The 27,514-nt window shown below is 39.0% G+C and overlaps 1 protein-coding gene across 2 annotated transcripts in view; it reads right to left on the bottom strand.

The window, feature by feature from the left end:
- Positions 1-834: 834 nt before the first annotated feature.
- SH3BGRL2 (SH3 domain binding glutamate rich protein like 2) overlaps positions 835-27,514 on the bottom strand; it is a 48,350-nt gene continuing 21,670 nt past the window's right edge. The window contains exons 2-5 of one of the 2 annotated variants that reach the window (XM_067532616.1): positions 26,378-26,563; positions 4,434-4,514; positions 3,367-3,503; positions 835-2,911 (exon numbers count right to left, since the gene is read on the bottom strand). In XM_067532616.1, the coding sequence (XP_067388717.1) occupies positions 3,381-3,503; positions 4,434-4,514; positions 26,378-26,563 (390 nt within the window). In that variant the 3' untranslated portion in view covers positions 835-2,911; positions 3,367-3,380. The remainder of the gene's footprint in view (positions 2,912-3,366; positions 3,504-4,433; positions 4,515-26,377; positions 26,564-27,514) is intronic. The other variant, XM_067532617.1, reaches the window with a different exon arrangement.

Below are 27,514 nucleotides of genomic sequence, written 5' to 3'. Positions count from 1 at the left end.
TAAAAGAGGTTAAAAAGAAATCCAGGTCAATTTTGTAACAAACTAAAAGGCTACATCATAATTTAAAAAATAAGGCTGTAACCCAATGAAAAAAACCCCTCAAATTCAAGCAACTTACAGGTTTAAAAAAATTAAACTTAAAATTCAAAAGAAAATTACTTCTCTAAATGGGTTTATAATGCCAATCGGTGCAAGCAAGCTGGACGTTTTTGGAGCTATTGTTTTCCAGATAAATAGTGTCCACACACATCTTTTAAAAGAAACCCTTTTGCTTAACAGTAATGGCTAATTTACTATTCATTTATAATTGTAGACCTAAACCCTGTGAGCATTTAAACACATGAGCAGTTCAGTTAAACTCAATTGGCGAAATTCTGGCTTCAGTGCAATAAATACAAATTTAGCCATTGACTTCAATGAGGCTGGGATTTCACCCAGTGACATTAATCATATGCATAATTTACTCAGAATTGGAACCCTAGGTAGTTCTCTAAATGTACAACATATCAAGTATGTGCTGATTCCAGGATGGCTTCTCTCTAGTTTACTATGTAACTATGTAAATTACATTTACTTAAACATTGCAAGGGGTGAAACTTTCTGGCACCCAGATTAAGAACATTTGTCTAGAAATTGTTAACTTTAACAAAATGGATCCCTGGCTCAGATCCTATTTGCCAAATCCATTTGTACAGTGAAGTTAAGACCACATAAAATATGCAATTATAAAAGTATAAACACAACTTTTATCATAGGCAATATATTGCATTTTTAAAAATATAGCTTCTATTTGAAAACCTTGGCTACAGCATCCCCAGGAGAAGAATCCAGAGTGGGGGTTGATGAAAATATAACTATGGGGTCAAATTCTGCTAAGTGTATGTGCAGCTCCTTTTACTTCAGTAGGAGCAACATGAGAAGATAAAAAGCAGAATTTGGTTCACAGAGGAATTCCTCATGTAAATTTTTAATTTCTTTTTAATAAAAAATGCAGCCAGCAGAGTTATGCGTGGAGTATGTGTAAATTGAGACAATACAAATTAAGTAAAGGGAAATCACCTCTCTTTACAAAGCAGTAACGGTTGGCAGAGCTATGGATGTCAGTCCTACAGAATTATCCCTGTGCCTCTTTATTCACACCTGACCTGAGTCAGCTGTCTTCCAACTTCACAAACTACTATACTTGTTAGAGTAGCATATGGAAATTGTTACACAGAGAGGGTCACTATATGCAGAGTGGGTCAGCTTTGTGTGCACTTGCTTGCTTACAAGCAAAACAATCTTCCAGCACACAGGCATCTCACAGGTATCTTGGCCTCCACCAAACATAACCTGGACATTCCGGTGACTGCAGAAAAGCTGTCCCCACACTTAGTGGCCATATGCCATTTGCCCAGCAAAGCCAGAATGCTTACTAGACCAGCATAGCAAAATCATCAAATTCCTTTGGAAGAAAGCTGCCATGCTTGAGCAGAAACTACACTACGAAGTTCAATAGCTGTTAATTGAATAGGGTGAAGGGATTCACACTGCTAAATGCAATTAGACTAAATTACAGACAATCGATTTGCTAAACTGTCTACTCTCAACTTCAATTTTTAAAAAATGGTTAAGTCATACAGGGCCATACTCTGCTCTGTTACATCAGGTCCCTCCCTCAACGGCCTCCCTCAAGGCTCAGTTCTTTCACCAATACTATTCAATGTCTACATCAATGACCTGCCAGCTACACTCTGGCATAAGTTTAACTATTCCGATGACATCTGCTGCAGCTACCAAGTTCAACCCTTCTCAGAAATTGACAAGGTCTTGAACGCAGAAAGGAAGCTCATGGCAGATAATTGTAGTCAATGGTGCCTGCAGCTGAGCTTTTCTAAGACGATTTCTAGTGTATTTCACTAATGGTGGAACTAAATTCTGTTCAAAGCGATTAAGGGAAGCAGAATTGGATCTATAACTTTGGCAATCTTTTAAAACAACCAAATGAAGAGCTCTAAGATTTGAGGAGGAAAAGTCAAACCCAAAAGAGAGAGATATTATGTAATAGTTTGGTATGTCTCTTCAACTGCTATATCCACAAGTTTAACACTTCACATGTTAAAGTGTACTTGTCAACAAAATAATTGTTTTCAAATATATCAACAGAAGAATTTTATTGCTGCTGGGGGGAAAAAGCCATGGATGTGAAAACAGCATCTGTTTGATTTCTCTCCCCTCCTTTCCCTGTCAACTACTATTTTTTTAAGAGCGAATCATGATGTGAGTTTTTTATGTGAATCATTTAGGGTGTTTTTTATGAAAGAGCTTAGTAGCCCACATCTATTGCAATAAACATGTTCTAGCATAGACAGCACAGTAAATATACTGAGCAGAAATCTGTAATTTTTGGCATAGACCAAGTTCTTCATGCTTTTTTCACTTTCTGTATTGTAACTAGCACCACTTTCTATTAATCATAAAAACTGTAACTGTCATGATAATTTCATAACCACAGGTACAGCCTGCAATAGGTGAAGACTTATAAAGGAAGGGGATCTGGCAAATATGTGATTCCATGCCAATATAGATTTTACACTTCCATTCCTCAACATCCACCCCTCCTGCAGAATTAAATAGATTACTAGATTGGATTACATTCTAACTTGCACTTGTATTCTAAGACAAATGTGAAACATCAACAGTGGGCATTTTTTAAAAGGAGGAGTACCTCACCCTTTACCCCATTTTGTGTACACATTAATTTCACATCTTTGGAAAGCACTTCTTCCGTGGCAAGCAAAATATTGATGATTCGCATTGGCTTTTATCACAGTGATCCATTAGGGAAGCAGTCATGTGCTGAACAACAAGGATATTCATCCAGGAGATGAGCTTGTTGAATCTTCAGAGGATTTTTCTAGGGTTCTGATTCCTGTTTAAAAGAGGGGGGGGAGGGGAAAATCAACTAACACTGTGTAGTTCTTTATTCTTCTTTAGATATGGATATACTTATTACAGCTTGAACTCAGATTTGTTCATACAAGTATGTCTGGATGAACAAATATACCTTCCAAATGTAGAGTTAGAGGACTGTACATTTGCAATTACAACTGAAATTTTCCACACCAAATAAAGTATCTGAGAATTCCCATGCAGGATCTAAGGGACACCATCAACTGGAAGATCACACTTCTGACTGAAATTGTTACCCACTTTTATTACAAACAACACCCAAGATCACTGTATAACTGCAAGAACCTAGCAACAAGACAACACGTCTGTTCAGTTGTTTCGTATGCTTGCCGGCATGTATGGTCAGTTTCAAAATTTAGTTGATGGCCAACTGTACTTCTTGTCTCATGTTTTAAGACTAGATCATTCACATACCGTTCTGAGGGAATTCACATACACCCTCCTCTCCAGGCCTGAAACAGGATGTTTTCCAGTAACACAGCAACAGAGCAGCTGCTGTTTATGACTTTGGGGCCAGGATGGAGTGTTTTTCCTGGAACTCTGGCTTGAAGCTAGGGAGCAAGGAAAATTGAAGAGGTGGTTGCCAGAGGAACCTCCTTCTGCACTCTCCCATCCCCTGCCCAGAATTCAGGAATAACAAGTCTCTGGAAGAAAGGAATCCTAATTTATGGATATTTATTTAGCCATAGATAGTCATGGGCCAGGATTTGACCCTGACATAGCACATGTTGCAGGAGAACAATATACTCAAAAGATCTCAGGGGAAAAATCTTCCCCCAGCTCTTTGGCCCATTACACAAAGGATCCTCATACAGAGAGAGAATAAGATAGTAATGTATCAGGATCTATACTGTCTATTCAATAGAGAAACTAATTGTGCCTGGCTGTGCAAACTATGCATTTCCTACTACATCTATACCTCCTCTAAGTTTTAATTGCACCACAAGGAATTGCTACAATCAAGTGGCTTCACCAACATCCTGAATCAGTTATTAGAGATTTTTTTAAACTTACTGACCAAACGTTGATCAATTTTAGCTGTTTTCCCAGACTACTATTTCTAAAGCAAGACAAAGATGTTTCTGCATCATTAGCTGCACATACGTCAATGATTAAGGGCCAAATTCTGCTGATACACCTGTATGAATCCTGACTGGCCCCACTGAAATCAACTGAGTCATTTTGGATTTTCATTGGTGTAACAAAGCAGAGTTTTGCTCTTAATTTGCAAATGACAGAAGATAATTATAGCTTTTATTTTATATCCAAAATTAAAACAGGTAAAATTTTGTTTGATCTAAGATACTTACTTTTGTGCTTATTATTCCAATTTCACATAGCTCATTAGTATAGCACTGGCAAGGAAAGATCTAGAGAGGAGCATCAGCATGAATATGCTGAGCTCTCACTACTTCTCTCAAAGCAAATTCAAGCTGAAGATTGCAAGAGGAGTCATAAAGGTATGAAAATGCAATATTCACCTTTGATGCCAACCTCGGTTTCAGGCCTAGAAAGGAGAAGACAGTGTTGCTTTCCTTCGCTTCAAAAAAGCAATCATAATCCTAGAGAAAAGAGAGGACAAAAGATTAAATCAACATTTTGAAAGCTATTTTTCCACTTGATGTTTTTATACTGTATGCTATCCCAGCTCTGGTTGATACATAACTATGCCGGAGAAAACAGTCATAAATACCAGCTCATGTTCTGCTGTATAAACCTAACAATTATTCTCAACATAATGAGAGTTCCAGACACAGAGAAAGAGTTCAATTTCTCATTCAAGTTCTCTGTAATTTTCCATTTTCTTCAGAGATCAAGTAAAGCCTTTAGCATCTGAATGGCCATACTGGGGGTCAGATGAATGGTCCATCTAGCCCAGTATCCTATCTCTGACAGCGGCCAGTGCCAGATGCTTCAGAAGGAATGAACAGTACAGGACAATTTCGAGTGATCCATCCCCTGTAGTCCAGTCCCAGCTTCTGGAAGTTGGAGGTTTAGGGACCCTTGGAGCATGGGATTGAGTGCCTGACTATTCTGGCTAATAGCCAGGGATGGACCTATCTTCCATGAACTTATCTAATTCTTTTTTGAACCCATTTATACTTTTGGCCTTCACATCCCCTGGCAATACGTTCCACAGGTAGACGATGCATTGTGTGAAGAAGTACTTCCTTTTGTTTGTTTTCTTTTTAAATCAATATTAATTTGTATATACAAGAAATGTCTGAAAGGTTCTTGGGTCCAGATTTTTAAAGATATATAAGTACCTACAGACCCATATAGGTTTCTAATGGGATTTTCAATCTGCATCTTTAGGCACCTAAATATCTTTTAAATATTGGCCACTGCTGAGTTTCATATTTATCAGCTCAACTCCTTGAACAATCCTTTTGTCGTGGTACAGATATCTAAACACTTTACTCCTTGAAACCAGCAATCATCAGCCAGTGATGATTAAGTGATATCATGCTTTCAAACTTCACCAGTGAACAAGTTTCTACTACAGCACAGGTCTATTCTTTAGGATCAGGTTCTGCAGGTTGGTCATTATGGTTTTCCCTGACTATGTACAAGTTAGATTCTAGAGGGGAACCATTCATAAGCTGTCTTGTGGCGCCTTTGATCTTGTTAGGTTAAATATCTACAGAGGCAATAGAACAAAGACAGATCTGAAGAACAGCAGTCGTAGGATTGCCAACATTTCCTTATTACAAGGGACATCCTTTATTTTTCATCTCTGAACAGCAATATCAGGAGTTGCTGAGTGCTGCAAAAATCAGCACAAAATACCCCTAGAGAATGTAGAGGAGTATTTATTCATTATTATTAATAATAAATATAATAATAATATCAAGAGAAGGAGTGGGGCAAGGGTGCTAAGAAAACAGTCCCTTATTTTTTAAATACAATGTTGGCAATCCTATAGAGTTGAAAGCAGACTTACAAAGAAAACTGTGCTGATCTAAAATGGTTCTTCAGATTTATGAAAATTCAAGTTAGTGGTGTGAGAGAAATCAACATGTAGTGTGTAACTCTTTAACCTATTAAGTTAAATTAATTCTTTAGTATGTGAAAGGCCTAGCACGTCTCTCGATCCTGGTGAACGTACAACTCTCCACTCTTGTCTAGCCACCACATTGCTCTTTCCCTCATCTTAAAAGCTGAGGATGGTCTAGCTATAGATTCAGCACAAGACTGGGAGTCAGGAAGTTCTAGGTTCTATTCATGGCTCTGCTATAGCATTGCAGTGTGTCCATGGGTAATCAACTTCATATCTTGTACTGCTTCCTTCCCTCCCACTTAGATAAACATTGGTATTCCCATTTTCTAGATTTAACTACTTAGGAGTATGACACAAAGCTATAGAATGTCTATACATAGGAGTATGACACAAAGAATGTCTATACATCATATTTCAAAAGTAAAGCACAATGCATGTGCTAAGTAGAATTTACTATTAATTCTCATATTTCTTACCTACCAGTTACTCCAAAAATCAAAAAGTATAAATACAGTAGGCACTGGGATAAATCCCTTTAGGATATTGAATGATCACAAATACACACTGCATTGTTTACTTAACTCGGCTTTGAAGGATTCTCCAAAAACTTATCCGCCCAGGTTAAAAAAAAAAAAAAAAATTTACCAGCCCACATTTAAGACTGAATGCTAACATGCACATCTCTGTCTCCATACACCCACACAAATGTCTCAGACACTCAACACAGTCAGCCCCAATTCTCTCACTTGAACATTAAATTAATCACTTTTCTCTCTCCTACACTCCCCAGACTCATTATTTCTCTTTGCTGACCCATAAAATATAATTTCTCAGTATCACATCTTCATTACTAAAACAGCTGCCTCAGCCCCTTCTCCAGTCAGGCCTTAGAACACTTCCATGCAGTTAGGCCTCAAGTTTTCCCCTGATGGCAGGTGACAAACCTCTCCTTCTAGATACTTATAAACTTCGATTTCCCAATTCCTCCTTGCTCCCTGACTCTGTGACATGGATAATCTGGGTAACCTCTTCTTATTCCATTTTGGCCCTCTGTTTGTTGTCAGAAATACACCACAAGTTCAAGAAGCCCCCGTACATAGACTGATGTCGAGCAGATGTCGATCTTAAGGCTGCATTTGATTCAGTTGACAGAGTTGCGCTATGGAAGGCTTTACAGGGCATAATGTCCCAACCACTCTCTTGGACTTGATCAGTGAGCTGCATAATGGAACTGCTGCCTGTGTAAGTCTCAGAAATCAGATGTTGGCACCTTTTAAATCAGTATCTGGTGTCAGGCAGGGCTGTGTCTTGGACCCTACACTCTTTTGTCAGGCAATGGATTTCATAATGCAGTATTCCGTCAGGACCATACGCATGAAGATTGGTGATCTTTCGCTCTCAGACCTTGGTTATGCTGATGACACTCTTCTTTTAGTACAGAACCCCAAAATGTTTTGTGAGGCGCTCCAGCAAATGGAGGAGGAATCAGACAAGGTTGGCCTCCATGTTTCATGGTTAAAGTCAAAGCTGAAAAACGTAGGATTAGGTCCACCCATGACTCCAGTCTCTGAACAATGAAACTGTTGAACCATTTTTCAGCTTTTGCTATTTGGGTTCTATACTCACCAGTTCCTCCAACTCTCATATAGAAGTTCTTCACACTGGACTGGCATCGCAACATCTGCCATGGGCCATTTATGACTAATATGGAAATCAACATAATCTCAGCATAATAACCAAGTTCAGGATCTATTCAAGATGTATCCTCTCCGTAATGCTGTACAGTTGTGAAACAAGGACATTATGCCACTCAGATTGGGCAAAACTAGAGGCTTTCCACACAAAATGTCAATGTCGTATATTGGGCATAAAATGGAATGACTTCATTAATAACGCAGATGTTTACAGTCACTCCAGCCTACAGACTACTGGGGCCATTGGACGTCACCAGAATGCCACTAGATGTTCTGGCAAATGATGGTAACATCCGGGACAAAATTCCACCAAGGGGTGGAGGCGGCCCACAGGCAGACCCCCATTACGTGGGTGCATCAAGTTTGTTTTGACATTGGACTCTTAGCCCGTCAAGCCCTTGCAGTGGCACAGGAATGGACCAAATGGCAACTGATTTCTACAGCTGACCGTTTGGCTAAGTGCTGAAAATAATGACTTCTTCAGAACTCTTCCCACTGACTCCTTATAATCCTGTATTTATGAGCACCCAGTTAACTCCTTCCTTGCTTCACCATAGTAGCTGTTAATTGTATCAAAACAAAACAAAGCCCCTCCTCCCCCCCCAAAAAAAAAAACCTAAGTAATTTCACAGCAAGGCCAAGAAAACTAATCTGGAGTTATCAGGTTGTCATCTGGAGATATTGGCCCTGATGCAGCAAAGCACTCAAAAACATGCTTAGCTTTAAATACGTTAGTAGTCCCACTGATTTCAAAATACCTACTCATGTGCTTAGAGTTAAGTGTGTGCTTGAATACTTTGCTGAACTGCAGCCATTATGAGCCAATATGTATTTGACATTTTTTCCAAAAGAGAATTTCATGTCAATTTTCGAGACACCATTACATTAAAACTCTATTTCTGATTTTTATAAAATTTCCCATATGTACTTCCCTGGGATAAGGGCATGCAAAATTCAAGGAGAGCAATTATTTTTCAATGAATTTAGATGGGGGTTAAAATCGGGTTCATAGTAATAAGCTAACTTCATCCTTGAATTATAGATCAGCTACTACCACTACAGGACTTGTTTCTATTTTGTTTTCTACCACCTCTGTATGTGTCTAGAAGTCTGCTGTCTTCAGAGCACAGCTGCCATTTTGTGAGGTAGATTTGAGGAAACATTTTAGATGAGATGTAGTGTGTTGTCTCAGAGACTTTGCTTCTGTCATCTTTTATTTGTTCTTTCCCTTCACCTAAAATAAAAAATTATTCTGACTGAACATGTGTAGCTGCTGTTTATGTATAGAGAACACATCACCACTGAAGTTAATGGTCATTGCACAACTGTGTGCGAGTGCAGAATTTCCCCCAGATGCTCTATGGTACATAAGACTAGAACACACAGCTGGTATAGGCAGAAAACGTTGGACTGTGGTGAAGAATGCTTTCTGCCATGCTGTAAGGGGAAGTAATTCAATAGTCTATAACTAAGCTTTATGTTTAGTGACACTTTCCATTTATTCAGGATCCATGTAAGCATGCGTCTTTATTTCTACCCCCTCTCAATTCAATGTTTTTCTTGATTTGTGATGTAAAATTTCTAATAAATTATTTCATTTACCCCGTTCCATTTGGCTAATGTGAAGTTATCTAGGACAGTTGTTTGCTTTCACACTTAGGAGGAGTTAAAGTACTAAAACACAGCAAAGTAGATCAACAGCTGGCCACTTGGTCTCTGGCGCAGAGGAAGATGTGCTCTCCCTCAAATAGTGCCATAAAGGTACTGCCAGGGACTTTTATGTGCAAAGGGGGTGCTTAAACATCTATGGTACCACCCACAGTCACAATTATGTTTTTAAAATGATAGTGTGGTCAAAAATTACAATTTACAGTTCTTCATTTCATTAATTTTAGGGGTAGGACTAGTTTTACCTATTTTTGAAAGAAAGCACGTATTACAACTGAATGGTTCATCAAAATCAATTTATACTTAACTTATTTTTTAAACAAACCAACCAGTAAATGATCTAGTTTTGGATCTAGTATAAACTCACAGTCAATAGCCAAACAGGTATATCCAACTAAAATAGACACATGTGGCACTGTAGAACATGGCAGAAGAGTGCTTAAGGAAATCATGTCAATGCTTCTGATAATCCTCTTTCTACTTAATAATTATTTTTAGACAAACATCCAGAAGGAAAGGAAATTGTACAGTATTCTCACATAAGGATTTAAGCCATTGAGTTCTGAGAGCTTGATTGGCAAATCAACATAAACAATGTTAAATCTGCTATAGGTTCAGGTTGGCAGTATTAAAGAGAAACTGTAGTTTGTTTTTTTGAAAAAGGTGGCTTATTCCCAATACCATGTTACTTCAGCAGAAAACATTGCCATTGAGACCATTATCGTGTTATATTACTTGTCTTGCTTTGCTCCTACTTCAGCAGGAAAACATAGCATGGCCAGGAGACAGAGCATGGGAATGGAATTCAGCAAAACAGGGGTTTACTCACAGCTCTGACTAACTTGCTGTGTAACCTTGGGAAAGCCACTTAACTTCTGTAAAGTGCTTTGAGACCTACAGATCAAAGCATTCTTTAAGTGCTAATTATCATAAAATGACCCAGGGCTGATTTAATATGTTGCCAACCCTTGCCCTGCAGAAGAATCTGGAATTACCCATTTTGGTTCTGAAAAGTATTTTCCTGGTTAAAAACAATGGGCAAGATCAAACTAGCAAATGTTTGAAATAGAATAAAATCATCTTACATAGCTAACACAGAGCAGAACATTTACAGCCATGAAAAATAATTATCCAGAGACGTGGTTTTCACTGTATAACTATGTTACAAGACATATTAAGATGCTATGACACTTTTATACTTAGTTAAAGAAATCATCATTGCTTAATAATAGAGCTAGTTAAAAAATTTCCAAAGGAAAAGCTTTGTTGGAAAATGCAGGAAAGTTTTAAATCAGATTTTTCACTCTAATTCAGGATGAGTGACATTTTGAAGTGTCAAATTTTGAGTTTTGAAAGGTCTTCTATGTAATAGTATATAACTAGTAACTTTCTAAATTACTGCTGAGGATAAATACATATAAAAGGATATTCTCAAGGTTGACAAAATTTGGCCTACCTAAATATGTCACACACACACATATATACATAAAAATAAAATATACTACAAGGTATGTTATAAGTGTCCCCCTACAATATTGACACTATCAATATCAGGGGAGAAGATCAATACAGTTTTGGGCTGCCTAAAACTCAGGTATACATCATAGACCAGAGATGGTTTAGATAATACTGAGGGAATAACACTGCATGCATGTGTAAATATTGCATTGATAACATCCCTTAAATTGTACTGTATTGTGAATTGTATTTACGTTCATTAGAATTTTACACAGTTATTAATTATTTATGGTTAATGCATAAAATTCTGGAGACTTCATTAGCAGACAAATGTCAATAAAACTGAGTTAGTGAGTTACAGAAGACCAACAAGAATGATCAATGAATTGGGCAAACTAACTTACAAAGAAAGACCAACAAAATGCATGTAAATTGGTGAGAACACATCTAGAGAAGGCTAGGAAAACGGTCTACAAGTAATAGAAGATGTCAGTAGGGAGGAAAGAGAGTGATTGTTTAGGATGGTTTAAAGGGGATAAAAGAATAATGGGATGAAAGTAAGCTAAGGAAAAAGCAAATTCATTGTTGCAAGGGTAACACTTCCTAAATGTGGAATAAACCTTCTTAGGCTTGGATTTTATGCCACTGACTTTAGTGAGTGTAGGATCAACCCCTTAATCATTTAAAACTAGACTAGATGGAGCATTGAAGAATATGCTGTAGGAACTGTTGGGGAATGGATCAGATGAATTTAAAAAAAGTGAGAGAGATACAGATTAATATAAAGAATGAAAACAGCTCTCAGTCTGCAGCAACTTGAACCCTGGTTGGCCTCAGTAGAGGAGAAGTACAGAGGCAGCATAAAGCCATATTTCCCCCTCTCTTTCCCAGTCTACTCTTGTAGAAAATAGAGAATCAGGCCCTACCCAAAGAGATCCATCATATGCACGGTTCTTCAAATACACCTGCATGGTTGTAATAATTGTTGGCTTGTAAAATGCAATGCACTGTGTACTGACAGCTAAGTATCAAGGTAATAAGCAGACAAGTGCTACCATCCATTTACTTACGATTTTAACACCTATTAATAGCCTCATTTTCAGAGGTCTGAGGACTTGTGGTTCACACTGAAGCCAATGGCTGCTGTAGTTCCTATGCACCTCATAAAAATAAAAATCAGGCAACAAAGGCATGATCATTATCTTAATATTTACATTATCCAGAAATTGTAGCAGCAAGGTACTGCTACAGTGTTCTAATGAGAGAAAGCGTGTTCTAGTGGTTATGGTACCAGACTAGGACTTGAGAAATGTGGGTTCTGTTCTTGACTACACCACAGACCTCCTATGCCAGTTTCAGTATGTGTGTGTACATCCTACCTTTACCCACTCCAACATGAGAGCTGCTGGCAATTGAGAGGCTGAAGGGGGACTTTGCCTCCTCTGTAAAGTCCTAGTTCCATGCCCCCTCCCTCCACATCAACTGCCAACTTACCTGGTTTTTTCTGTCCTTCTACACCATCATGGCTAGTATCCAAAGAGAGGTATGCATGCATGCGTGCTCTGAACTCTGATCCTAGCGCCAAGAGATGGGATCACAAGTGATGTGATTATGGACACATGCCATACTTAATTTGGCTCAGCATTGTATTAAGTCTTTGAAAGTGGGTACACTGAAGTGCATTTAAATAGATACTATTTCTGTTGAGAGAATTGATTTCTCTCTCAATATAAAAGCTAAGCAGTACTGCAGTTCAGTGTAAAAATAAATGCTATGCAGCAGAAGAAAAGTTATGGAATACCATTCACACAGTTCATGGGCACCAGATCAAAGCAAAAATTTTCACTAGGTTCCATTTATGAATAACAATTAAATATGTCTGCTTATTAACAATACATTTATTATAAAGGGCACTATAAAGGCTGTAAACTGTAACTGTAAATAATTTCTTGCAATATGTTTCTTTAAAAACCAAAAGGATTTTGTTTGTTTTTTCTTTGTAGTAAACAAAAGAAGCCCACTTACCATTTGATGAACAAATCTGCAGCAGTTATCAGGTCAGCTTTATGTACCAGGATGCAAGAAAAGTTAATTAAAAAATCTAGCTTCCTCCATTTGTTATAATAGGGAGACTTAAAAAAAAAGTCTAAGCATAATTATAAGAGAGCACTTAAAAGGGAAACATATTTCCATGCCTTATTCAGTAAACAGTTTCACTCTGGCAACCATTTATTTGCATTAAATATGACTGTCATATCAGAACTCTAGTGAAAGGGACAAGGCAACAGAGGAAAAAAATCTCTTAATTGAAATAAACTGAATCAGCAGTCTGTGTCTCACTGAGTTAATTCTGTATGTCACTGAGAATGAGACATCAGCATCCTGATTGAAAGAGCAATTTGGTTCTGTGGGACAGATGACACTCACACACTGATCTGATTAGGATTACAATGGAAAGCTCTTACTCAGCACAGCTCTCTCAGTAGACTGAGTTAATATAAAAAAAGATTATGTCTGTACAACGCAGGGCAGTCTAAAAACAACATTCTGATAAGACCTGTAGGCTAGGATTCTTAAGAGATAATATAACAAGTAATCTGTCTACTTTTCTCACAATTGTTAGATTTTTTCAATAACTTCCTAAATTGGTAAGCTTTCAAAAACAAAGCCTTTATTAAATGCTTGGGGATAGATATTAGAAATAACTCTGCTACTTGGACAATAGATAATATACACAGACTAAGGGCTAGTCTATATGTGTACAGTTGTGCCGCTGTAAGAGCACTTGTGTAGCCGCGTGATGTCGACAGGAGAGAGCTCTCCTACCAACATAAATCACCTAAATGAGCAGCGGTAGATACGTAGCACTGCCCACACAAGTACTTATGCTGACAAAACTTATGTCACTCCAGGGCACTTCTTTTCACACCCCTGAGCGACAAAAGTTTTGCCGGCATAAGTGCTGGTATAGAAAAGACCTTAGCGAATATCTACACTACAAAACTATGTTGACCTAAATTACGGCGGCGAACAGCCACCACATTAATTCAATTGCTTTTGCACATCCATGCTATGCTCCTTGTGCCGGTGGTGGACGTCCTCGACAGGAGAGCTTGCACCAATTTAACTGCCAGTGTGGGGCATTATGGGACAGCTTCTGAAAGGCAACAGTCGATGTAAGCAACACAATGTCTACACTGACACGGTGTTGACCAAACTACATTGACACGACGCCTCTCGTGGAGGTGGAGTTATTAAGTTAGCGTAGTGGGCAAATTCATTGGCTGGAGCGGCATTTTAGTGTAGATGCTTACAGAGCTAGATCAACATAAGCTGCCTTCTGTCAACCTAACTCTGTAGTGTACCAGGCCTTACTGATGTGTAAAGCCCTGCGTGGATATAAATATGTGGATCTGAATCCCATCCCAATCCACTGAAATTAAAATTTTACCCAACCCGCAAATGCCCTCCCTCTTTTAGATTTAACTGCATCTGCATCCGTATCCTCCATCAGCTGTTGAGCCCCTGCCATCCCCAACAGATGTTGAGCCCTGCCAGCAGCCTATCAGCTGATCAGCTGTCCACTGCACCCGTCTGGCAACTGCTTCAGCCTGCCCCAGAAGTCACAAAGGACCCGACCTCCCTGACCATCTGACCAGCGATCCGCAAGAAATTGTCAGCGGATATTCGCATCCCCAGATGCAGATAACCGTGGATTTGCAGGGCTCTACTGATGTCCAACAATAACATTCAGCAATAACAAAAAGTTACCTAGCAGCCTTCAAATATCACAGCACTTCATGACAGGTGAGGAAGTATCATTATTCCCCATCTGTAACCTGGGGATCTGAAGCACAAAGAGGCTGCCCAACATCAAACAGTAAGGCCCCAGTCTTGCAACGGATTTGGCACAGTGCCCCCAGTGACTTCAGTGTGGGGCACAGGAGTCTACTGATGCAGAACCTATTGCAGGATCGGGTCCTGCATCAGTGGAAGTGCCAGGAATAAGGTGGGTCTCTTGACTCCGAGCTCAGTGTGCTCTCCAATCCATCATGCTGCCACTTTAAGGATAATTTGTTTTGATAAGATTATTACTGAATTAAACTACAACACAAATTTAAAGCCTGTGTCTTTTGGAGGGGTGGAGGTTGTCTTGTTTTAAAGATAGATGATGAATGACGAACTATGGTAACCTTCCTCTTACCCAAGACTGCTGTTAAAGATGTTACCCATAGTACTAGCATGTCTGCACACATTTGAAATGATGACAATTTCCCTAAAAGTATATAATTTGAATAGACTAGCTGTAATTTTAAAACAGCTGAATTTTTTAAAAAAAAACCCACCACCATCAACAAAATCCAGACCTTTTTCTTAGAACATTTTACCTAAGTTACTCAGATCACTATAAAAGGAAAAGGAAATTCCACCCCCCCTCCCCTCCCAGTTTGTTTACTTTATTTTGACAAAGGCAATTTCACCGTTTCCCCTGGATAATGTCTCCTCTGTTTGTGTGGGTCTTTCACATAGTCACAGGGAAAATATTTAAAGAACTAGAAAAAAGTGATTATAAAACCACAAAAACTGGTTATGGAAATGAGGAGGAGGAATAGTACCGAAAACTGTATTAACTGCTTCTTAATTTTTAAACAGATTAGATCTCTTTGGCCTATGATAACCCTTAGAAAAGACTTTCCGCCTTCTTTTCTTTACATTAAAGTAAAGAGAAATGGAGTTATGTATTGAAATATGTAGGGCATATAGTGTTCCATCTTCTAATAATTCCATCATTCTGACAGCGTTTTATGGAAACTGACAGTGACTGCCATGATTTCCTCTAGGTATTATACAAGTACACTATCAGGCCCAAATCTCGTGCAGTATTGAGTGCTCTCAATTAACATTGTCATATAGTCAATGGGCTCATCCTCTAGCTATACTCCCCTAAGAGAATACCATGCCACTGAAGTAGTCATACCCTTTCAAGTATTTTTTTAAAAAGATTTACGCTCTTTCTTAAGCAGCGATTCCCAAACTGTATTGATTTATGTGCCACCTTCTTAAAAAATTGCTGTGAAGTGCATTGATGGAACATCAAACATACACATACCACTTTCAGAACCTCTGCTCTAGGGATACTGCATAGAATTTACTTTCCATCTAAGAAAGGAGAATTTAAGTAAACTGCTAGCAATTGGGTGTTAAATATCCATTTTCAGTTCTGGACTTCTGTGCTTAAGATGATGTACTTGAGTTAGAAAAACATCAATATCAAGATGAATCTGGACAAGACAAAATATAGATTAACAATCTAAAAAGTTATGTAAAATGAATTTTCAAATGTACTACTTCAAATGATCTTTTGCAACTATATTTTCATATAAATATCCTAAATTATTTCACATAGCACAGTGCCCTCATCTAAATATATAAGGATATCTAAGAATCTAATATACAAAATGATGAGTTCCAGAGGGGTAGTCATGTTAGTCCGTTTTTAGCAACACACCGAGAGTCCTGTGGCACCTTAAAGACTAACAAATGTATTTGGGCATAGGCTTTCGTGGGCAGATGAAGTGGGTTTCCTGCCAACGAAAGCTTATGCCCAAATAAATTTGTTAGTCTTTAAGGTACCACAGGACTCTCGCTAATACACAAGAGTTTCTCCTGCTTCTGATTTCTTAATTCAACAGAATTTAAACATACTGCTGTAGGGACTCAATTTCTTTGCCAGAAGACACCTGTTTAGCAAGTATGAGAAGCTAAGAAGCAAGAGAAACTGACTCGTTCCTTGATTTGGTGCTTTTACTGAAGGAGGGAAAATGACAGAAATGAGCAATAGCAAACTTAGCCAGATTGCAAAAAATATAGCGAAATCTATGGAGTAAAGCACATGCTATTTTCTTCTTCAAACCACCTGATACATTACTGCTTATAAAAAAAACCCTCTCCTTCTCCCTCCCCTCATAAATACTGGCATTAAATTGAACGTATTTCCTGTGTAAACATCAACATTAATACAACACTGATGTCAATAATAAGTGCCCCAGAGAAGGAAAAATCCTCAGATTATATTTGTAGCATTTTTCTGTTTAACTGATTTGTTCAAAGATTCTCTCTACTCTAAGACTAGGTATGTTGGTTGTTAAATAGTTCTCTTAAGGGCTCATACTCTCTCCATGAGACAGAAAGGGGTAACATGGGGCTTAAGGTCTCTGAAGACAACTCAGGGGCTGAGGGAGCAGCAGACAGAAGGAATGTGACAGCTCCGTGGAGTCCACACCTGCTCCCTCTGCACTAACACCCATTTTTGAAGCTTCAGGTGATTTGGGGTCAATGGTGTTGTACCAGCCTGGAAAAGGGGCAGAGGTGGGTAGCAGCTGCTTTGTGCAGCATACATGTAGGCCTTTCAAACACTAGTTGTATTTCTGCTTTGCCATTTATTCCCTACACTGTGTGATGGGCCAGGGCTAGGGGTTCAGATCTAAGATATTTACCTGGCCCTTATTTCCATAGTGTCTCTGCACCTCACAGTCTTCAATGCACTTACCCTCGCATCAGCCCTGCGAGTTAGGGCAGCGCTAATATCCTCATTTTACAGAAGGGGAACTGAGGCACAGAAAGACTATGGGCTAGATTCAGAAAAGGGTTTAAGCACCTGACTGCCAATTTAGGTGCCTAAATCCCAGAATCAGGCCCCACTAGGATCCACAAAACCTCCCGCTTCAGCTACTGCTTCACTCTGAAGGCACCTAAACCTCGCTCGGCACCTAAGTTTTTGCAGTAAAAGTTCCCTAGGTGCTTATATTTGTGAATGCAGCCCCATGCCAGGCATCCAGATGCTTAAGCCTCAGAGGGATTCACAAATCAGGAAAAGATAGGCATTTCCACACATAACTCACCTGCAGGGCCCAATCAGGTGGGTGAGCTCAGAGCTTTCCTACCAGGTCAGGTCCTATAGATGAGCTTACACAAAATACTAGGTAGGAGAAAGAGCTGCCTCATAACTTTTAGCCCACTGTTTAGGGTACTTGTGTAAGGTGTGGGAGACCCTTGTTCAAGACCTCTCTCCACCTGAGGGGGAGAAGGGATTTGAACAGGGAGCAGTCACCTCTCAGGTGAGTGCCTTAGCCACTGGGCTCTGGGATATTCTAAAGTGGGGCTCCGTGAAGAAGAGCTCTGTGTAAGCTTGAAAATTTGTCTTTGGTCCAATAAAATATATTACCTCACCCACCTTGTCTCTCCCATATTCTCAGAGACCATTCAAGGTGAAGTGGTCCATTAACACCTTTCTAGGCGTAGGACAAAAAAGGGGATGTGGTAAGTTACAGATTGTCGTAATAATCATTTTTCTGAGCCGTTTGATTCTTAATGATTCATTTAGACAGTAATATATATATATAATATAGACGGTAATAAATTATTTCTAAATCTCAGACTCACGTGGTCCTGGTGATTTCATAATTAGATTTGTTTTATGACTACTAAAAGCCTATCTAGAGCAAAGGGGAGTCAAGTACATCTCTCCATGAAATTCAGGGATGCAGGGGTATGGAGGAATAGAAAAGCAACCTTGTCAAGGAAGCAGTATTGGCTTTATATTGCATATATATATTTCTGATAGACGTTATTCAACTATGTGTGAATAGTGAATGTGTGGTAGCCTAATTCTTTTTGGCTTTACTAGTTATATTAAACTAAGCCATTCCTTTCTTTGCAAGGTAATGACGGCATCAGTTTGTCCTTTCTCACTAGCAGCATTTAGTCAAATTAAGTTATTCTTTTTGGTCTGAAAGGTGGACACCCTTTAATTTATTAATTCTCCACTGAGAGCCTGAGAATTAAAACCTTGATTTTTGATTCACCACTGCATTGTGTTAGTGACTATAAGGGATTTATTAAGGGCCAGATTCTGCTGCTCTGACTTGTGCTGAGTAGCATCTTCCTGCATAAGTAATGCTACTGACTGCAGTAGAGTCTGGAATACAAAGAATCTAGACCTGAATTAAAAAAATCAGTAATGCAAAGATATTGAACTTTGCCTTTGAAATATTGGTATCTTTCCATTTAAATAGCTTTAATCAAATCATGAAGCTGCACTATCCTGATACTAGTTGGGATACTGTTAACCCATCTGCCATTAGATTCAACGTGGCAATTAATAGGTGTGGTAATAGAACAAGTTATATCCTTACCTAGCCATTCCAAGTTATTTTCTTTCCCAGACTTACAGAGAATTACTGTCTTGGATGAAATTTATTGTAGCCTTGAGGGCTGAGTACAGTGGGAGGGGAAGTGGTTCTGGTGCTTTCTGGGTATTTTGCAACCTTAAGAAAGGGTTGCTACCTGGAGGCAATGCTTCCTTACATTAACAGGGAAGGACTGAAATTTTCTGACTTTTATAATAATGCAAATTTAGAATACTGTCTGAGGATATTGGGTATCATGTGCCTTTCACACTAGCAAAAACTAGTTAAAATTCAGACCTCCATTATAATGCCCGGGGGTTGGGTTTTTTTTAATTCTTTCAATCCGAAGTGTCCTATGCTTAATCTCAGGCCAGCAGTTTATGCCTGTTCTTATTGAAAGCTAATTGCTAAATTTATTTTTGAGTTATGGGAGACCATTTTTGCTTACCCTTAATTCAAAAGTGGCAGAACAGAAGAACTACAGACATGGCAGCTGGTTAGGTCTCTCAGACAAAATGAGCTGGTTAAGCATGAAAGAAAAAAGCCTGAAATAACTGTATAAAGCTATTAAAAGAAGCCATGTTCAAGGATAGTCACTGGTCATCTGCTGTACAATAAAACTCTTCCTTCTCTAGAACACTGTAAAGACCGCAGTGATAATTAAAACTCTCCTTGTCTGGCCTGAAAGGCAGCCTGCTGCTGGCACAACTTCCATAAGGGAGATTTTCAATAAGAGATTTACTAATAAAGTACCCCCCACCCCATCCCCCCAAAAAAGCCTTAGTCAACAATAGGAAAAGCATTACGGGTTTTGATCCCATACAGAAAGCTAATGTTGTGCCAATACTGAAAAAAAGTAAACAGGATGACCTGGATAATTATAGACCTGTCAGCCAGCCTGACATAAATCCCAGGCAAGATAATGCAGAGGCTTTGTGAAACCCAGTGATTTTTCTAGACGCCTAAAAGTTAGGCATGGCAACGCTCATCATCACCACACCCAAGTTCCTTTGTAAATTTAGCCCAAAGTCACATCGGAAGTCTGGGGTGGAGTGGTTAACTTGGACCTCCCAAGTCCCGGGCTAGTGCTCTAACCGCTAGAACATCCTCCCGCCCCAGCTCCTGAGGCAGAGTGGCTCTGCAAAAGTGAGTAGGTGCATAGACATACATGCAAAGACAGCCCTTCTCCATGGATGCCCTGAGCTCTAAAGGATGGAGCTTGCTTTCCTTGCAGATCCTCTAGCTCTGTAGGGTTTGATGATCACACACCCTGCCTCCTACACAAGTCCACTATTCTCAACCCCTGTTGAGAGCAAAGGGCAGAAACTCTGAGGTGGATCCTTGCAGTTTTCTAACGTCCTCTTTCTACCTCTGACAAATTACACCAATGGGGGTTTATTGATTTGGTTATTAAATACTTTTAAATAAGGAAGAAAAATTCAGTCTGTCAGCATTTTGTTTATCTGTCAAATCTGTCAAATGTATGAACCTTTCCAAGTTCATTCAAACAAATCAAAATAAGATTTTCAGGTTAATAATGAGCTAGAAAGATTAGTCTGTGTCCTGATTGGTTTCTCCTTTGACAAATATTGTAGACGATCTATTTTATTTCTATCTCTTGTACAAATGTACACAGCATGATGGAGCTGATTAGAGAGCTGGTCAAAACTCTGAATTTCTGGTTTGTGGGAAATTAGGCCATTTTGAAATTTGGTTTTGGGCCTAATGATTTTTAAAATGAAAATAGAATATTTCAACTATGATGTCAGTTTCAGTAGTATCATAAAATAATGTAAATATATATATAATTTAAAATTTCATAACAAAATTTTGAAAATCCCCAAAATGAAGTCTTCCCAAGATGAAATATCTTTCATTCTGAAAAAATTTTCAGCAGATAAGCCAAAATTGACACTTTTCAAAATGTTTCTAATTTCAATTAAAGCAGCATTTTGTTGAAAAAACATTTTGAGTAAAATTTTCTGACCAGGTCTAGCTGATAGTCATGTGATAAACTACAGAGCCAAGTGATATGACAAGTAGTAATGGGTTTAATCTGCAGCAAGAAAGATTTAGGTTAGGTATTAGGAAAAAACTAAACTATAAGGGTAGGAAAGCTCTGGAATAGGCTTCCAAGGGATCTTGTGGACGGTTTTTAAGAACAGGTTGAACAAACATGGGGTCAGGGATGGTCTAGGACTCCAGGTTTACTTGGCCTCAAGACAGGGGGCTGGACCCGATGACTCTTTCAAGGTCCCTTCCAGCCCTACATTTCTATAAATCTTTATCATGCACTTTTGACTGCCTCCAGTGCTCTCTGCCCGGTAATCTTTTCCCCAGGACTTACTCTAACATGTTAAAACTCCAGAGCAGCTTCAAAGAAACAACTTTTTTTTTTTTTTTTTTTTTTTAGGAACAACCTGCCATAGAAATATTTTTTCCTCAACTCCCACTCCTCCCAGAAAAAAGAAAACGATGCTGCCATTCGAGGTGTCAGACAAGCAAGATTCATTCCTGCACCAGTGACAGGTTTTCTATACATTAAAATGCCACTACAAAGTCTTAATTTGCAGCCCTGCAGAGTTAGAAAATGGAGTTTTATTTCATTGGAAAGGGGAGATGTCCAGCTTCTCTATACAATCTAGAATCCTAGCCCTGAGAGGGTGTCTGATTTTAAAGTCATGACATTTTTAGGTATAAAAGAGTAATTTTAGGTCATTTTTGGTCATTTCTTTTCATGGCTCCCTCTGAGTCCTGAACAATTGGTTTCATGGTAACTAAGGCTCCAATCCTACAATGAGCTCTGCCTAGGTAGACCCCGTCACCCATATGGAGTTCAAAGGAATGGGGCAGAAGATTGTACAGCAAGTGGGATATGTATATAAAATTTAAATTTCTACCATATATTTCTGCTATATATGCATTAGTGTGGTGTACCATAAAGGCTTATCAGCAGCCATTTGAGATGGCCTACATAACTACAAAGTAGTTTCATTTTTATATTACCACACCACACTATTGTGCGTGTATAATAGTCATACACACAATGAATTACAGAATCATGAAAATTTTCTATAATCAATTAATTTTGTTTTGGAGTTCATGATCACTATATTCAGCTTTCTGATGTATTTATTTATTGTTAAGACAGTATTTTCTTCAGTAGATTTACCATCTTCCTGTACTGTGTCTTCTTACTCCACTGGAGCTCAGTAATGTTTGGAAACTTTACAGGCATAATCTTAAAGTGGGACATGCTGAACAGGGAGATTTACAGAATCCTGTTGCCTTCACTTGAATCATCAGAACATCTACTTCTTGAGCAGACAGAAACAGACAGCCAGAAAAAGTGGTTGTGACATCTTCTGTTGCACAGGTGTGTGTTGATAAATCAAGGACAGTCAACTAGCATGCTGACAGCCAATGGTAAGAATAACACAATTATACAGATCAGTATTTCAGGATCCAAAACACTGGCAACTAAGGGATGGCCTACTTAACAGGCATGTTTGATTGCTCAAATAAAAGCAATGCTGATCTGTTTTAATCAGGGATTAAAATAAGAAGCACCATCGAAATTTTAAGTGTTATAATCCTCGTTCTAAAACTTCTATATTGACCAGTTCAGAGACTTGGCACTGTAACTGATTTTTGTGAAATGCTAAAAAGTATATAGAATTGCTTTAAAACATGTTTTTGGTTACTTGACATTACCCCCTGAATGGGGTTGGGGGGCGGGAGGAAGAGAGCGAGAAGAGTTCACAGATGCCTGCTCTTCTTTCTGTAACCGAACACGGTGGAATTCCCTTTTTGAAAAGAAACATTTTTAAATAAACTAATCAGGTCAGTGAAGGTCTCATTTGAAGCATGAACTCTGGTGTTACGTCATCAGACTGAAATTAGCAATCCTGACCATAAAAGGCTTTAGAATGGGTAGCTCATTTCCAGTTAACTGGATCTGTTAATGCACCCAAGCATTAAGCTGAAATTAAAAATTATCTTACTAGCTCTGAAGTTCTCCCACTGATCCAAAGCATCCCATCTGGGGGAAATTGCTGTATATTATTGCAACCCTGGTACTCTATTCACCTCTTTCTTCTCCCAGATGTCTCTATTTTACCATTTTTATGCAAGATCAAACATATTGTAAGCTCTTTGGGGCATGGACCATGTGCCAACTTTTCCACTCATTTACATGGTATAAACTGGAGTAACTCCACTTAAATAACTACACATTTAAACCAGTGTAAATGAGTGGAGCTGGTCCTCCTGTCTCTTCTCTGTCTGAAGTGCCACATGCACTTATGATGCTATAATAATGTCACTGGAATGAGATAGCACATTCCAATGACATACAAACGACTACAACATTAATTTGCACTGGCACCAAAATTGGATTGTTAATTAAATGACTCATGTTTATGTGGGTTTATAGCTGCCTTCAGCCTGAGAATTTTACTTTCAGAGCACAGGCACCATTTTTATTGCAACATCCCATTAATGGAGCTCCCCACTGAACAATTTTGAGGCAGAGAGCTCAGAAAGACTGAAAGAGCTGTAGGCAGATCCGTGAGGACATTTACAGTTATGCTAGCTCAGACAAAACAACAAAGGCTTTGAGTGTTCACGCTTCAGGGCAGGAGCTGATCAGCAGGTGGTGGTACAGTACTGCACAATTAGGTGTGTTATGCTTGTTTTGCATTTGTAAACAATTCAGCATGAGGTACTCTTAGAGACAGGATACCAAGAACCGATGATTCATTGGTCTGTTTCAGCCACTTTGATATCCCAGATATCTAATGTAAACACTGAGTAAACATTCCCTTTACAGAGTAATTATACTCGGAAAAGTGACTGCTTCAAAAGCCACTTACCTACTCAGCAGGTCTAGCTCCAGTGCATACTCATAATCATATGTGCTGATTTTTACTCAGGGGAAAAAAGCTTGTATTACTTCTTACCAATTATCACTATAGAGCCCACACTTCTATGCAAATGACCTGGAGTCTATAGTGGCTTGTACATCAGCAATTGGTTCCAACTGTAGGGCTATGTCCACCTGTGCAACCCTAGTGAAGCAATTAAAAAAACCCTGCATCTTATTAGCTGTTTTCCTCTCACCCACATGCATGAAGAAAAGAGAATCCAAGGAATCAGATAAGAGGGTTGCATAGGTAACCACAAGCAGATCTGGCCTATGTAGTTTTTATTGCTGATAATGCATAAGCCAGAAAAAAACCCAAACACACAGGTTAGCTTCCTGGTGCCATGTTGAGTCTGCGGAACTGGCAGTTAGAAAAACAAGCAGACCTTTGTAAATGAGCATGTTGGATTTAGAAATCCCTGAGACACAAAAAGCATTGACCCCTACACTCCCATTTTCACTAAGGTCTGGTCTTCACGGACATGAAAGTGTGCGTGTTTTGACAGCAAGATAACGCGCACACAACAGTTAGCTCACTGTAAAATCCTAAGTGAGACAAGACACTTACAGTGTTTACTGGAAGGTTGCTAGGCAAGGTCAGCACTATACCTCCCCCACCCCTGCTCCACTCCCCCACCTGTGGTTGACCTTGCCTAGTTTACCACCTGGAAAATTCACGTGGTTTGTCTCCATTATGTTTTTACAGCAGCATGGCTAATGTGTGTTTAGTTATCTTTTGGTGCAAAGACCTTTTTTGTCAGTGAACAAATAGCCCAAGTCTTTTTTCAAAGAACAGCCACTCTTTAAAGATGTTCATACAGACTGTGCAGTCTAGTAACAGTAACAGAAATAGCAACCAAAAATAGATATCAACTGTACAGATACAGTAACAAGATTTTCATGACACCTGCCAGACACTTTCCACCTTGTTAAACATAACTTGTTTTTGGAATTAGCTAGTTATTATAAAAACATGCTTAAATGCACTATAAAAGGAACTCCCTCCCCCCCCCCCAAAAAAAAAGATGCAAAAAGGGCAATCAAAATTTCACATCCCTTCCCCAAATGAACCAAAATTTGTGAAATTGTGGAACTTCCACTGTACATAGGTGAAAGGGCCACAAGCATCTCATGTCCAATACGTTCTTTCCCTTCAAATGGGCCTCTAGCTTAATGCACTACTTGGATACAACTCATATACCTGGGATTAGAGCGACCCACTGCAAACAAATGTGCCACACACAGTATGGCTAAAAAGCAACTGCTGTTACTCTTTTTCCCCCACACCCATCTATCAGCTGCAACAAACCTTTCCACCACCCTATCTCCTAAATGAAGGTTGAATCATCTCCCAGATGATAACCTACCTCCTAGACGTTTCAATCATGAAAACACATCCACCCATCTCACCTTCCAGCTGCATCAACCCACAAACACTACTCATCTGCCTCCAACTATGTCCATGGGGACATGTCACCTAACAGTCAAACCTACTAATCTGTCAACCAGTCAATATGCACACGCCACCCCACAAAGGATGCACTGGTCAAGGGGTTAAAGAACCAAGAGATGAAGGGCTGCCATGGGCATACAAGCCCCAACTCTCCTCATTTTGTGCCAGTTTAACCCTGATGACTTCATATTCAATAGAGTTACTCCTGACCTGCAACACTGTCTGGGGAGAATCAGGCCTGCAACATGCAATACTGATTAAAAAGATGGTTAAAAAAAATCATATTAGACCACTCTCCTCAAATTAAAATGATTGGGCCTTATCCTCAGCTGCTGTACACTGGCATAGACTCTACTGAAATAAACAGAGCTACGACAGTTTACAATAGCAGAGGATCTGGCCTGCAAACCGTTGTCGGAGTGATCATTTCTCATGCTTAATAAAAACCTTCCCCTTTTTCAGCGAAGGAAAGTAAGTCTTAATTTTGTTTTCTCTTAAAGAAAGACAGGAACTAAATTCTTAAATAATACAGTTCTAATCTATACTAAATCCCTTTACACAGTCATAAAAAGGGGTCTCAAAGTGATGGCAAATGTATCTTTGAGTGAGTGTTGAGACAATAGCTCCAGTGTTCTCAGTTGGGGTGTTTATCATTCCTTCCTCAAAATCATATGTTAGCACCCTAAATAAATAAATAAAATAAAATAACCACTGAACTACCCAGCAGCAAAACAAGGAATCTCTAGATTCTAATAATCTCACCCACTGCTCTATCTTCAAAGCTGTGCTTCACCAGTGTGTCCGTATATCATTCTACATAAGAGTTCTTGAAATGTTTGTGAAGGAAAGACTGTTAGTGGAAAATGAATTAAATATTCATTGATCACCATTAAACCATCAACATCTGCCAACTTCATACAGTTGTCTCTTATGATAAGAGGTCTCAGATACCACTGTGTTGTATACATTAGTAAATGCTGACTTTTCAATGGTCAATAGTAACTTAATGTAACCAATTTGGATCACGAAGCTACTTACTCCACAGTACTGATCATCACTAAATATCTGGGGTGGCAGTGGATTGCCCTGGGCAGGCTGTCTTTCCTCAGGAATATTTTTATACATCCATTGTCTTTGTTCCTCTGACATAGTGATATCCACCTCTTCAAAATCTATCCTGTTCGCTTCCAGAAATCGTACCACATCTTGCTGCCTCTTCTTTATCTGAGAGAGAGAAAAAGCGATACATCACTGCTCGTCCATCATTGCTAAAGATATGTTTACAAGTCTGAATGTGCGCGTCCATTTTTTAATCAAAGCTCAAAAACTTCAATAAGAAAGTCAAATATTTCTAAGTTAAATTTGTGTGACTTAACACTGCAGTTTCTTTATTTACAAGTTACAAAAGACTACAAATTTCTGCCTCATTTTCTAGGCAGTTGGCTATTTGTTTTTTGGGGGTTATTTCTGGTTTGTTTTTAAAAGACTCCTGTGATAGAGGATCACTCTGGCTGGTACTCCAAGTAAGTCAAAGATTAAAAGGGTAACTGGTTTGCAGATTCAGCATTCACTACTGGCCACATTTTTAAAGGTATTTAGGCACCTAAAGACGCAGGTAGGAGTAACCCATGCCTGCTTGGTGTGGTGCTCTGTCCCCCTCTAGTGGCACCTAGATCATCTCAAGATTGATGAGTCTGCTACAGTGACCAGTCCATGAACCGGCACCAGTCCCTGAGATCTCCCTGACACAGTATAGGAAGCCAGTCCCTATTATCAAAAAGGTTGAGAAACACTCTGCTTCAGCCTTAGCTAATATGAATGTGGTTTTTAGCTCTTGTAGTAGAGGCTCAGACATTTAGATCCAGAGTTCACGGGTTCAGTGCTGCCAACCCGGGTCTGTCAGTGTTACATAGGCACCTAGTGAGATTTTCAAAAAGCATCTCCATATCTTTTAAAATGTGGCTGTGGGTTTTTTGTACATAGTTTCTTCATTTCTAAGGTTTATACAGAACATGTACTTGGAGGTGCAGATGGTCTTGTCTCACACCAGCTTTGTCCTCACTAAATAAAGGGGGTTGGAGATGTGTTATGAGGGTTTGATTTGAGGGTTTGGGGTTCTTTTAATATAGATTGCTATCTTGATGTAAAATCCTAGCAGAAACAGCACACATTTTT

The sequence above is a fragment of the Emydura macquarii genome, unplaced genomic scaffold (assembly GCF_026122565.2).
Source record: "Emydura macquarii macquarii isolate MOO-44397 ecotype Brisbane River unplaced genomic scaffold, CSIRO-AGI_Emac_v2 contig_3295, whole genome shotgun sequence".
NCBI lineage: Eukaryota > Metazoa > Chordata > Testudines > Chelidae > Emydura > Emydura macquarii.
This window is presented reverse-complemented; position numbering and strand designations above follow the sequence as displayed.